The sequence below is a fragment of the Columba livia genome, chromosome 1 (assembly GCF_036013475.1).
Source record: "Columba livia isolate bColLiv1 breed racing homer chromosome 1, bColLiv1.pat.W.v2, whole genome shotgun sequence".
NCBI classification, from domain to species: Eukaryota; Metazoa; Chordata; class Aves; order Columbiformes; family Columbidae; genus Columba; species Columba livia.
In genome coordinates this window covers 66,512,883-66,527,264 of record NC_088602.1, presented here as the reverse complement: position 1 = coordinate 66,527,264, position 14,382 = coordinate 66,512,883, and the positions used below count along the sequence as shown (strand labels likewise).

Genomic DNA, 14,382 nt, shown 5'->3' with positions numbered 1-14,382 from the left:
AGGAAGTTGAAGGAAGTTACCATTGTTATACTGAGATAAACACATGACTCATTCTTTTCTTGTGCGTTTAGATGGGATTTTGACTCTTATTTTCCCCAACTGTAATTCCTCTCCAGTTGAGTAATAAATACAAGGTTGGTTTTTCAGGTATTGGTGGTTAACAGTACTGGTTTTCAGTTCACTTTCAAATGCAAGTTTTATACACGAATGTGCAGTTGTGAAGGTGGGAGCAATAATTGAGGGAAGTGTTGGATATTTCTTTAAGTAGCAAAACCCAAAAAAAGCCAACCTGAATTCAGAAGCTTGGTACTGTACTTTGGTGGTGGATGGTAATGGGCAGGAGATGATTTGTGAGGTAGGAAGGGTAAAGATAGTACTCTTCAGAAGGTCTTGTAACAAGAAACAAAATTACTTCTATTTTCTCACTTTTCCCCCTTAATATTAAAAGGGTTCTTGCATTATTGGCAGGAGAAAAACATGTACTACAAAACATTCAGAAAACAGATCTGCCCTGCCTCAGGGTTTTAGTGTTGCTTCATTTATTGAAATATCTTTCCCATTTACTTGAGATCTGTCTTGTAATTTCAAATATAGAGCAGTTTTCAGTGAGAACACAGTTAAGGTCTGTGAATGTGTAGGAAAATTGATGTAGCAAAGTGTGGCTGCCCACTGTCTGTGCCTGTGGAAAGCTGAAAACTCAGGTTGGATGGTGGGGCTGCAGACGTTCCAGCCAGCGCTGTGGCACAGGAGAAGGGGACATGTCATCCTCGGGTCCCATCTGCTCTCTGCTGTTAACATGTGCATCTTCATACAGGTGCTGAACTGGATTGGGAGCCTCTTCTGTTTGAATAATGCTTCCTCACAAGTTGCCTTGCACATCTGTGTAAGGTATTTTTAATGTATTTGTCAATACCTTTTTTCCTCTTCATTATGATGTATGGGATCATTTTATGAAGTGTTCTTTTTTAATAGAATTTCTTTGTAGGATGCTTTTGTACAGTGGCAGCTGACTGGAATCTGTTCAGAGAAGACTTTGAACAGAAACACTTGTGTGCAAGTGGCTTCAGGTTGAGTAGGTCGAGCTGTAATATGTTGTCCTTATGAGCCAGGGGCTGCAGTACAGAATTTTTTCCTTCTCTTTGAATTGAATCTTAATGGGTTGACACTGCCTGAATTTGTCAGACATCCTATGGAGTTGGAAGCATCATTAAAAAACAGAAACAGTTGTTTAAATATTTTGAAGTCTCTTCTGAAAGGTTTGTGTTGTGGCTAGAAATACATAACAGAATGATGGAGGCTGCAGGAAACCTCTGGAGGCATGTACTGTCCAGCTCTGAAGTCTCCATGGGAATCTGAGACTTCCCCAGGAAGAAGGTTCATCCCTTCTCAGGAGGTATATGGCCATGCTTAGCCACTCTCATGGTGATACCTCCTTCTTTATATCCAGCCAGAATGTTCATTAATGGAGTTCTCCAGCCCTATGACCAGCTTCACCACCTCTGGCAGAGCTCACTCTTGTTGGGTCAGTGTCTCTTTTGCCAGGGGGGGCCCAAACCACACGCGGTAGAAATCCAGATGGGTTACACATCCAGATGTGTGCCAGTGCCTCCTGGGTGGAAATCATCGTGTCCTGCCAAACTGCTGGCTATCCTTTTGCTGGTTTACCTTAGTTTTCTATGCATAACAGCATTTCCCTTTTCTTAGGAAGTATAGACAAGTTAAATGAATGTAGAAGTGAAGGAAACAGTAAATAATGGTGTTTTTTCAAATGTAACCTTTCTAAAACTGAGCTGAACTTTTAATTCCATTTATTGACTGATTATTTTTTTTTCTTTTTTCTCTGTAGTGTGATGGCTGGGTTTGTAGTTGCTTTCTTTCCTTGATGGTTTGGATTGTCTGTGGTTGAATCGACCTTGTATTCATTAAGAAAAGTTAAATATGAAGATAGATTCTGTTTATGCTAAATAGGTGAATCAAGTTAGAGCCATTCTGCCTCGTCTTCAGCAACTCTTAGGAGATTTTCATAGAATGAAAAATAAATTACCTAGCTGAAGTCCTTCTGTGTTTAGTCCTGAAACTAAAATATGTGTTGTTTGTTGTTACAGATAGTGGTTTACATAACTTTGCAGAAGAGTCCTGCCTTTCACTGCCTGGATCCTTTTAACAGTGTGCCAAAGGTGAGTGAGTCAAGTTCGGTGGTTATTTTTGTAACTAAAGATAACAAGTGAACTGGATGTATTGTTTGGTTTGCTTTCATGTAGTGTAGTACTTGTATTTTTTTTTTTAAACTGCTGTATGGATGGTTAAATAGCAAGTCTTTTTCCTTCAGTGATCTGAGACAAAGCCGTTTTAGCTCTTTCAAAAAAAAGACAAGAAAAAAGGATAAGCTCAGATTATTAATTAAGCATTAGACATTGCTACCACTGTTTTTTGGCTCTCACCTCCTGTTACCCACTGCTTTGACTTGGGATGTTTTCCCCTGAAGGTGTTGCAGGCAGGATGGTGTAGGAGGTGTGGAGGAGTAGCAGCCATCTACAGCCTGTTGTGGAGCAGGCTTAATATTATTCCTTGACTGACTTTTAAAAACTAAGCAATAGCTTATAAAGTATTGAGAGGAAGGAATTTTTGTGTGTTTTCTGTGAATGCAGAACAGAATTGCATTCAGTATATATGGAGTATCTTCCTGGGCAGGCTCAGCAGACCTGAGGTAACCTAGTGAAGCTGATATTTTCCATAAGATTCATTTTGTGGTAGAGTCTGATTGTCTTCTTTCTGTTAATTCATGTACCCTTTTGTCTGTTTCTAGTAACTGTAGTTGATCTCTGTTGCTTAGCAGAGATTTAGTAGCAGAAACTTTTAATAAAATGAAACCTCCTTACAAGTGTACCAAAATTGAAAGCAAAAAGGAAGAACACTGAATGAACTTCCAGTGTTGTAGTGGCTGCAGCATGGAGCAGAAAACTGGGAATCTTAGTTTAATTCATTATTTTGCCAGGTGGATTTATTATTTCTTACTCAAATTCTCTATTTATAAAATAAAAATAACGTTACCATCTTCAGAAGGAAGTTGTGAAGGCTAATTATTGACATTTTGAAGGCTTCAAATGGAAAGCAATGTATGAAGTCCTCATGTGCCTTGATTTTTGCTGAGTTGTGTTAAATGTTTGTTCAATAAAGTGTTATCAGGTGTTGAAATTAGACTTAATTTGTTTAATAAAGTGCAGGTGAACCAGTTAGAATTAAAAATGCAATTCCATCTTAAGTTAACATCTACGTATGCTTCAGAAATGATTCAGTTTCCTTCAAACTAAAAAGGAAATTTTTAAGTACTCACATAGAAACTCTGAGCTGCTGAAGTTGGCTTTTGCACTATATTTTCAAATTATCTGATATGTGTCTTTAAGTGTAATGGACAAATTTATAACCCTGGCCTTTCCAACAGATCACAGTATAGCTTGAACATTTTGTATTTGTTTTTAAAGACCAATAGTGAGAAATCTTTTGTAATATTTTTCTGGAGTACAGACCCCAGTAAGTTTTCTTCATAATTTTTGTGTGTCATGTAGGTAGCAAAATTAAAATATTATTGCAAAGGCTGTTAATATAAAAACAAAACAAACATACGTTCCTATAGCCAATGATTTATAAAACTATAGACTTAATGACAGTAAAATAATTCTAACTTTTCTACTAAAATTTCTGTTCAAAATTTGTATTTTACTGACTGTGGCCCAAATTTTGTATTTATTTCAAATATGTAATACAAAACTCTTCAGAGTTTTATCTTTGGAATCTCCTTCTGTCCTGTTTTAGAATAGTTTTCATTTAAATGTTCTGTGAAAATATTTTTTAAAAAACCACAGCTTTGTTCAAGGAAATAGATGTTTGGAATCTGGGTTATGGTTTTAGAGCCATCTTTATTTGTTGAACTAATTTCTGTGATGTTTGGCTAATTGAGTAATTTTTTTTCTTCTACCCTTTAAAACAAGAAGGGAGGAGGGGAACAAAACATGTGAAAAAATTGATGGTGTTTACAGCAGGTGAAGGTTTTATATAGTTCCCAAAAAGGCAATAAATAGATAATAGCTCACGGAACGGAGGAGAGGAAGAACTATTTGGACATATCAGTGGTGGGGGATATAGAGATGTGTCTTTTTTCTTAAGTATGAGTACCCAGAATACTTGCTGTGTGCAATTAGATAACACTTAATTTCATTAACAAAATTTAATCTAACTTCTGTATTATTACTTTGTCTTTTCCATCCTTGACATGTTTCTGATGGACTGTATTCAACTGGGTAAAGATGTGATTCTGTAAAACATGGAGCATTCTGATGCTTTCCTCAAAGGGAAATGAACGCACAGGTGCAGGCTCAGTAAAGCCTACACTTGAAATGCTCGGTTGAACCAGAACACGGGAAACCTTTTGCCGTTTAAAAAGGAAATGCAGTTGGCAACAGAGTAAGCGTTCACAAATGACACTCAAAATGTTCTTAACTTTCACCAAGCTGTGGAAAATAATGTGTCCTTATAGGATTTTGTTGACTTAGATGTGCAGTGTAATTAGTATGTGGTTGTCAAGATCTGCCAGCTTGTCCCTCAATCTAGCTGGGCAAGCTGGCTCTTTTCAGTAGTTTTTTACAGGTGAAGTCTAATGTTCTGACAATTTATTGCAATCATTCAGTTGTTGCAAACTTGAAACTATTCTAAAAGCATTTAAACTATTTTGGAACATCGTATTGCATGTGCTGGTATTCTGTACCTTTGAACTTGTTTCCTTGTTCACTTACAGTCTTTGAATCAAAGTGAATTGCATCTTATATTTTCACAATACAATATTTTTTAAAGTGATTGTAATATTAATATGTGCCTTAAGCAGTTCTTTTTTGTATTTTAGTGTTAATGTTTAGATAAAATTTGAACACTGGAACAGGCTGCCCAGGGGGGTTGTGGAGTCCCTTTCTCTGGAGACATTCAAAACCCACCTGGACACATTCCTGTGTAACCTTATCCAGGTGTTCCTGCTCTGGTGGGAGGATTGGACTAGATGATCTTTTGAGGTCCCTTCCAATCTCTAACATTCTGTGATTCTGTAAAAATCTTCTGGGCAGTGTTCTTGAACAGTATAATTTTTGAGACTTCATACACCTTTATGGAATGTGCTGCTCAGTTCTTCAGGGGCACTTCTGTGCACAGGAAGGAGATCGTTTGATGAAATCAGAAGCAAACAGGTACAAACAAAGCTCTCAGTGTTTTAGTACTCAGCAGATTTACCAAACTGCGATCAGATGTCAGTGGGTACAGTACGACAACACTGGTGGAAAGCAGGGTCTGTAGAGGTGCTAGAACAACCACAACACGAATGCGCTCCTCACGTTGTGAGACTGGAGGGGGACCTGCTCACAGCTTCTGAAAGGCTGATCCTCCTCCTCCCCCCTCTTTGAAGGAGGAAAAAGCACCACAGACTTTCAGCTTGATGGCACTGTCTGAGATGCTGTATCAAAATATTTCTTGGTATTTTTGTGTGAATTAGCATGTTTGTAGTTGTTGATTTTTTTTTGAGCTGTTTAAAGCCAAGGAAAACAATGCCTATTCTTAGTGTTTTGTATGAGTTAGTTGTGGGAAATTTTTAGTCTGATAGTAACTAAAAGAATGAAAGGTATGTACTGAGTGGGTATCTGAATTCCTTTCCCTTAAAAAAAAAATCAATTACATCAATTATCCTGGGTGCCTGAAGTGTTGATTTTAAACCTTTGAATGCAACTTTGGCATTACTTAAACATTTACAGACATTTAATATAATGAATTCATAGAATACTGCCTGTTATGGTAGTGGCATAATACTTTATAACGTATAATTGAGGACAGAAGGTAAGAAAACTTTTATTCTACTCCTAAGTGCCCATAACCACGTGTATACCTCCCCAATTAAATTGATCTTCCCTGAATTATGTAATTTTAGTACTTACTTTTTTAGATTTTTTTTCACTACAGTTTTTCTGTTTCTTTTTCTAATAGTTGTATTTCTTTGCATGCAAATACAGGGATGCTTTTATTTACTAATAATAAATATCAAAATAGATTATCACTTGCGTATGTTGGGGTTTTTTTTCAGCTTTGATAGCTTCGGGTGCAACTCAGGTTTGTGGATAGCAACAGTGCCTGTTACAGCCCACGACTGGCCTTTGCAGTATACTTTAACTGTAATCCATATGGGTTCCTCATCAGAGAACACTGTTAAGCTTTCATCAATACGTGAACATTTAGTTTAGTAAAAATAAAATGATGACTACGTTTTTCCTGGTGGAAGTAGTTTTGTGGTTAGATAGCCACTATGGACTTTGGCTCTCTTCTTATCCAGCGTGTCAGTGTTTCAGAGCCAAAAAAAGCTTTGCCTGCTGAAAAGAATCTAGCATGTTGCTTGTGAATATGGCTGTGAGTTATGCTATATATATAAAACAGATATATACGAGTAAGCTAAGGTTAAGTGCGTGCCTGAGTGTATTTGTGAACTGAGCACGAAGCACACAGTGACCAACTTTAGTGTCTTGACCAGTGTTCAGAGGAATGTCACTGGCAGAATGGATTACCGAGCCCCTATTTCTGTGGTTTCTAAGTAAACATATCAGTGCGTTACACCCATTTCGGTTAGAAGATTTGAATGTGCACTGCACTTTTATGTGGCTTCGAATATGATCTTGAGAAACTCTTCAAGATAGCAGTTAAGCTGTGTCGCAGGGAGGGTATGCTGAGATGCTGAAGGCGTTCATGACATAGGTGAGTGTTGTACATGGAGGTGTAGGTTGGGGAGTGTTCAGCTTGAGGCTTTTGGGCTGTGGAGACTGGGCGCAGCCCCTATGCTGACTCTGTGTGGTGGGATGAGGCTGTATCAGCTCAAGGATGGGCCAGTGACCCCATCTAGTTGCAGATGTCCCTGCTCATTGCAGGGGGAGTTGGACTAGATGACCTTTGAACATCCCTTCCAAGCATTCAATGATTCTATTAAACCCTCCTGAAGGAGGAAGCAGATCAGCAGCTGAGGCTGATGTTACTGAGTTACTTCCAGGTCTAACAGCCCCATAAAAGAGCTGTTGTCATCTCCTGCTTGTGGACACCTCCTGGAGATAGATCCCTTCCCCTCAGGTTTCTAAGGGATGCCATGCCTGTTTTGTAGCACTTCAGGGCTGACTGCTTTAGCTGGTGGTTTGCAGGAGTGGGTATGCATCCAGCGTTGGTGTGGGTCACTTGTAAAATCAGTTGAAGGCTTGTTCCTCCATTTGATAATGGCTGGAAGGCTGTTCTTCTGTTGTGGAGGCTTTGAGGAAACTTTACATGGTTTATCATTTGTGTTAGAATTGATGTGTGATAAAAAACACCTTAAACTGTAAATGTGTGTATTTTCAGTAGTGCTCTTAATTTGTTCCATGTAACATATTGAAATAGTATATATTATATCAAATGCATTATGATATTAAAAAAAACAGTTTGGCTTGCTGAAATACTGCCCTTTAATGAATGGGAAGAGATGCTACGCTTAGTTCATCTCATTTCATATCTGGGAAATGGTGTGTTACCCAGAGATGCTCTGGATAACTGCTGAAATTGGTGGATTTCACAGAACAGAAAATATTTAAAGGTTAGTGTAGTATATTTGCTGTGGGATTCTGTTGCTAGTAACTCGGTTAATTAATCTTAGATTACAGTTAGTGTTTGCACTGTAGTAACAAAGCCTAAATTGTACTAAGCAGAGAAGACTGAGAAAATGAGCTTGTCCTGTTGTTAATTTTTTTTAAGCCAGTAGTAACAGGAAGCATGGAATACCATGTATGCAGCTACAAACCTTTTATGGTCTATTTTTCTTTCCCCTACTTAAGTTTGAGAGTCTCATTTTAAGACATCACAGGCTTCTTGCAGTCTCCTGGGTTTAACCCCTGTTTTTCCTTTGTGCTCTCACTTCACACCCTTTTTTTTTTTTTTCAGGGATCCCCTGCAGCTCTCATCCCTCCTTATTCTGGAGTCTGTTGTTCTGTGTCAGCTGGTTTTAGTTGCTCCCCATAATAGAACTTCTGTGCAGCATTTTCTGCCCACTCTGTCACCCTCTTTTTTTTTTTCCCCCTCCTTTCTTTTCAAAGAGCATACTCCTGCTTTTTGATTCAGCAGCTGTATGTGCAGTCCTTCCAGCAAATCCCCTGCTACTATCATTGCTACTCACACTGTTTCTTCCCTTGCTAGTCTAAGCCCTTGCATTTCTTTTTAGCACTTATTTTCCCTTTGACCACTTATTCCACCTCTTCCCACTATCTTATGAAGTTTGCCTATAGCCTGTGTTTTTGTGTTTTTGTTTGGTTTTTGTTTTGTTTTGTTTTTAATGTGAAATACTGACATCCTAACAGACCTGTTCCTGTATACAAGTTGCATATCTGCCTCTGATGCAAGCAAGCTGTCGCAGGTGATGTTGGTGAGATCCTTTGTCTGAAGCAGCAAGTAGCTTGGGGGATCTGTATTTTCCCAAGAGGCTGATTTTTGAAACTCCATCTTGCACAAAAATCAGTAGTTTTTTGTCCTTTGGTGCTTAGCACGTTCTGTGATAAGGTGGGTTGTCTCATACCATTAGTTCTCAAGTTATCACATACCAGCCCAAAAAATGCTATTGAGTGGGGGTTAGACCTCTCTTTGTATTTGATCTCTGAATTTGTCTTTCAAGATTAAACAGCCAGAATATTATTTTTTCTTTGTTAGTTCTCCCTCAAGATATCTGAATGGCATTTTCTACCAGCTCTGAATTTGTACAGGATCTGGAAAGGTTTGTTCCATTATTGCTAGAGGGCGTGCTGGTTTATAATGATGAAGATCAGGGTGTTTGCTAAGCAAAAGCGTTTATCTCAAAAGAAAAGGGTGTGATGCCTTTGAGTTTACTTAAATGTTTTGAGTAGAATTACAAACCTGGGGAGGGGGGTGTGTGTATATGTATGTATATAAAAATGGTTTTGAAACTAGTTTGTAAGCAAGATTTTGACAGTCGTGCTCATTAAAAATTGAATTTACTGTCAGAAGGATAATGGAATCTTGCATTCCCAACTGCTGGCTTGTGCTTCAGGCACTCTTTGGATGCATAGCTGCTATAACATAAATTCTGACTGCAGTAAGTTACTGAGACCTCAGGAAGACTTGAGCTGTGAGCGTGTAACTGGTAACACATCACCACGTGGCCAAAGCGGAGTTATCCCATGTGTGTGCTGGGCTTTTGTCCAGTTGTGTGAGGAGCAGCTGCTGCTGTGCAAACTTTAGGGGGGGAAAAAAGGTGTCGGCAGAGATATCAGGAGGTTGTTGGGACCTGCTCCCTGGCTGCAGTTCAGGAGAAGCAGAGGAAAATGACGTCACAAAGCAAGCTGCTTGTCAGGCTTAAAGATTCTGGCCTGTAAGTGGTGGCTCAGCACCGAGTCAGTACCCTCACTTATATTGTGGAATCCTTAAGAATAAGAGTAACAAAAACTGAAGGCAGCATTTGATGCAATGACACAACACTGCTTACCTTTTGGGAAATAAAGCTTGGTTTCAGGCTTGAGTTTTTGAACCTAAATGTACTACACACTAGAGGAGCAGACATCAAATAACACTTCAGTGTTCCTCAGAGCTCAATTTTCAACAGGGAGCTTAAGAACAAGAACAAATAAAATAAAAATGCTTGGTATTAGTCACTTGAAGCATTCCAAGGTTCTGTGATGCAGGAAAGGAAAAGGGATCTCTTGTCTGCAAGTTCTCCCTGAGGTCCAGATGAAGAAGGGATGCATGTGTCTTCCGCCTTCCTCCCTATTCTTTTCCCCACCCTGACGTAATTTGAATTTTTATATACTTGCTCCTACTTTTGATGAACCAAGGGATTGTACCTTGTGACTCCTTTCATACGCTGTTCCACAGCTCCTGATATTTGGCTGTCACTTTTCTTTAAAAAGCCATTTTCATTGAGGCCTGATGCAGATTTGGTTAATGCTATGGGCTTCTCTTAGTAAGGTCTGAAATCATCTACTTCTGTTGTAAAATTACTTGTAGCGGGGTTGTGACATGTCGCTCTTGAATTTTGACTACAAGTAATACTAAGGTACTACAAGAAGCTATCAAGTACCTATGTATTTTGTGTGGCTCTCAACCAAAACTGTATATGGAACAATGATGACATAGTTACTTATATATTGCTACTGAGTTTCAATATTTTTTTTTAAAATTTGTACTAATCTAGAAGGAACAAGCACTACATGGCTAAACTTCCAAATTTCAGACCTGTGTTTCTGAACCTGACTTTCCTTTATTTAACCTAGTTTCTAGTACAGATATTAATCCCCATAGTCCATTTTTGGAAATTATTTGGCTACTATAATTTCCCTTTCACATTTGTTGATACATTTTATTATCTGGTGGGAGTAAGGAACAAAGTGTGTGAGCATGTGAGGATAGGACATCTCATCAGTGTAAAAGTACGTAACATTTCTGGATGAAAGGAAATGTGATGCAGCAGCCAAAGCCAAATGTTTAATTTTGAACCGATTTGCTTAGTACAGGAACATTTTCTTCTGAAAAGTGAGCTGTGGAGAAATTTCTGGTAGAAGATAAAACACTAGGAGATTTAGAGGAGTTTGGAATGATTCGATTTTGTCTAAGCACTGGAGCTGAGAGTGAAAATAAAGGAGGATCAGAGTCTGGCATTGCCAGGCAGTGCTGGTCTCTATGGAATGTATATTTTTCTCATAGAAATGCAGAGTCTTCTCATTGCTTATTTGTGGGTTTGGGTAACTGTTTCTATGGAAAAAGTCAGATATTCCTAGTCTTCATCCAGTAAAAGTTTACTTTCAGCAGTTTATCTTTTTGAGCAGCAGTTCTGTTGTGGTGGAAAATCATGTTGGGGTAATAGCAGCGGAACAACTTTTAGGTTGTGTGAACTGACTCAGTGCTGCTGACACCTGAACTCTGCAAGGTAAGAGTTCAGAATTAAGGAGCACTTTCCTAACATGCTTACAGCAGCCTGCATTCTCTGGAGCATGCCTGGCACAGAAGGGTTTCGGTAAATCCCCTTTCATCCTTTGCCACCCTTGGTGAATGGGCTTTTTCTCTCAGTTTTGTGTCCCTCACAGTTGACTGAGGAATTAACACTGGGTTGCTGCCGTAATCATGTGGCAGAGCACTCACAAGTACTGTTTTTGGAGGAGGACTTCACTTGAGCTGATGTGAGAAATAATTTGTTTGAAATGAATTAATACTGCCAACATTCAAGACCATGCAGTCTTGACTTTAAAAGATTAAGAGCTATAGGACAGGTTGTTTTGAAGCCTGTTTTATTTGGAAAAGTGTGAGAGGTAGAGTTTCCACTGCCTTTGTGTTTTGGGGACAGTACGAGGAGATGCCTGTCTTGACTCTGAACTGCTCTTAGGTGGAAGGAGAACAGATAATTTTGGGGGGAGACTGGGCTGGCCTCTTCCTGCCTGGGCTGATACTTTGCTGGTTGTGTAGCATCAGCACAGCAGCCGGTCTGACCAACAAGCGCCTTGTGAAACTGCAGCATTCACTTACATCTCATACAAGATCCAGGAGTGTCTCGTCATTTAAATTGTGCTTTCTCTTGGTACGCGTCCTACCAGGAGGTTAAAAGGATAGCTTTCCGAGTAACTGTCTTGTGGTCCAGTCTTCTTCAGGAAGATGTGCCGATTTATGTAGGAATACATTGAACGGTATTAGCGGTTTCTTAATGAAATTGAACACTATCTTTCAAGCTATGTCTTCGGTTGCATACGTAAGCATAGAATTGCAGATGGTATCTTGCATCCGGTGATTATTATTACCTGTACTATTCAAAGACCCTGCTTCTAGAAAGTAACTTTTTACTTGAGAAATTCTCCTAGATAGGAGAAACAGGTGTTTGGTAACCCTGGATTCAGGTAATAATCTGTAGAACTTTGTCTTGAGAGTTATATTGAGAGGTATCTATTTTTAATTTTTTTTCCTGCCACATGCATGCTTTTTAATTGGCTAAAAATTCTGGTCCAGATGACCTGATTAAAAAAAAACCCAGAAGTCTAAGAATTTTTTCAGTGTTTGAAATGATGGTATACTTGAAAGCTCACAGGAACAGAGTCTGAACAGAGTTCTTAAAATACTTAGTGCTTTGTGAGCTAGAGAGTTAAAAATTGTTTTAATATACATATTTTTCACATTTTCCTACTGTCATGAGGTAGATTGAATGGGGTTTTTTGTAAAGCAATTGATAAATTGCTTAGGACTATAAAGTGAACATTGTCTAGAAATGGACAATGTACTTCTTTTTTTTTTTCCTAGAACAGCTTTGGTTGGGAATAAATGCATTTTTTGAACTGAACAAACATCTCTTCTTCTTTCTAATTAAAGAGTGAAGGTATGATATTTTTACTGGGGAACAGAAGGTCATCAGTTCAATTTTATTTTCAGCATTTTGTAGACAGTTTAAAGTGAAATCCCTTGAAAAGTAGGTAGCAGTGTTTCAAGGGATTAGCGGTAAAACGTAGCAATACACAGTGATTCTGAGCTTTGTCCTTCTGTGCGAGATCAAGGTTAAACTTCTTATGTCTGAGGGACTGTTCTTTGTTTATACAATACATAAATGTTCTAACACTTCAGTGAAGTATAATTCCTGCAGACCACTGAATGTTTGAGCTATGGGAAATGAAGCAGCATTGGAAGCAAATAATTCAAACACTTTTCTTTTCTTTTTTTAAATCTTGAAAGTAATTCAAGGATATCTTCTTTAAAGTTTTGCGGTGTTCACCATATCCTGAGTGGCTGGTTGTTTTAATTTCAAGGCGAGAAGGAAAGTGAGGATGAAAGTGCATGAACAACAGTACACTTAATTTGTTCTTCTGCAGAGTATGTTTCACCAGTCTATCATATAGACAATATTACCTAAATGTCCTCTCAGTAGAGTGCCTGTGGTTTTGTTTTTTAATATGATCTTGTGTGCTTGGCTCCTTCCTACCTCCTTTTGCAAGGGACTGTGGAGAGGTTGGAAGGTGTAAAGTGATTTGTAATTTTGTCTTGTCTAGACACCTAATGTACATTGTGTTCTTCCTGGGCTTTCCCCTCTCTTCTGTCTTGGTGTTGTTTTTTTGTTTTCATCTATTTCCAAATGTATAGGTAAGCTTAAATGTTGTCTGCTGGGAGGAAGGGAGAGATAACAGTCCAGAGCAACACCAAAAACCATTAAGCTTATCCCTTTCTCTGACTTAGCAGAAACACCTATAAACCAATGTGGAGACATGGCCATTAATCATTGCTGTTGTTTTAGAGGCGAGCTGAGGTCTCTTCCCAAAAGTTTCCTTCAGTGCAGTTGAGTTGTTTATTAGCTGCGTGGCTTTTCTGAAATTGCTTTTAAAGGAATTCAGGAAAAGGTGAGCCAATGCTCATTTCTGACCCTCTTACTGTATTTATCTAAACATGAGGCAGTCTTTGGGGTTCTGTTGAGTTTACTCTGTAGCCAAGAGGCGTAAGCCAGAAAAGCTACCTCCTCGTTTTGTCTCATGCTGTTTGCAGCCAAATGAAGGGGCTGAAGATGTCCTCTCAGCACCGTCTGGGTTTCACCACTGCTGTCTAGAATGCAGAAAACCATCACTCTTGATGGCAATGCCTTCAAAATAAAGCAAGAAGCAGCTTTATCACCTAATAGTGGAAAAAAGTCACTGGACATTGGGTCATCCGCAGTAGTTGCATCTGCGTAGGCTACTGGGGAAGGCAGAGGGCGAACCTGCAGCTGCTGCCCTGAGCCCTGCCTGAGCCCTGCCTACTGCTGGAGCTGGAGGCTGAGCGCAGGTGGCGTGAGCCTGTGGGGGTAAAGGCTGGAGGAAGGAGTTGGTAGGAAGGGATGCTTGCTGGCTCTCTGTGGTTTGAGTTACTCTGTATTCAGACATTATTTTTTTCTTCCTCTTTCAACAGACTAAAACCAGTGATGATAACTTAATAATTCACACTTCTTGTATTTTCTCATGTGAGGGCATGAAAAGATGCAGTTTTGTGTGGTCTTCAAGGTATGGGGAAATACCTTCTTCCATAAATATCATCTGGGCGGGATGAAGCACTACAAAACTATGAAAATCTTTCAGTGTTGTTTGTCTGGTCTCTAGAAGGGTGCCAGTACTGTATGCTAATCTTTGTCCTGCTTTCCAAATGAAGTAAAAATGGAAATTTCTTAAAACATACTCTCCCCTTGGTGTCGTCATCCCCCACCTCCCCGCAAGCCAAATTTTTTTTTTAATCCCTTAAGGTTATCCTTACCTGATTTCTTAATAGACTTGAGCCAGATTACTATTATAAGCCCTTTGCCCTGTGTGTTGGTGACCATACGCAGTAGACCTATTAGAGTGTTTT

The 14,382-nt window shown here is 39.1% G+C and overlaps 1 protein-coding gene across 3 annotated transcripts in view; it reads left to right on the top strand.

Moving 5' to 3' along the window:
* Positions 1-14,382, top strand: part of NCK2 (NCK adaptor protein 2) — an 87,330-nt gene that overhangs the window by 30,947 nt on the left and 42,001 nt on the right. For all 3 annotated transcript variants that reach the window (XM_065060156.1, XM_065060163.1, XM_065060172.1), the window contains one exon: positions 2,106-2,177. Coding sequence is in view for 1 of the 3 variants with exons in the window: in XM_065060172.1 (XP_064916244.1) it covers positions 2,106-2,177 (72 nt within the window). In the remaining 2 variants the exon portion in view is untranslated. The remainder of the gene's footprint in view (positions 1-2,105; positions 2,178-14,382) is intronic.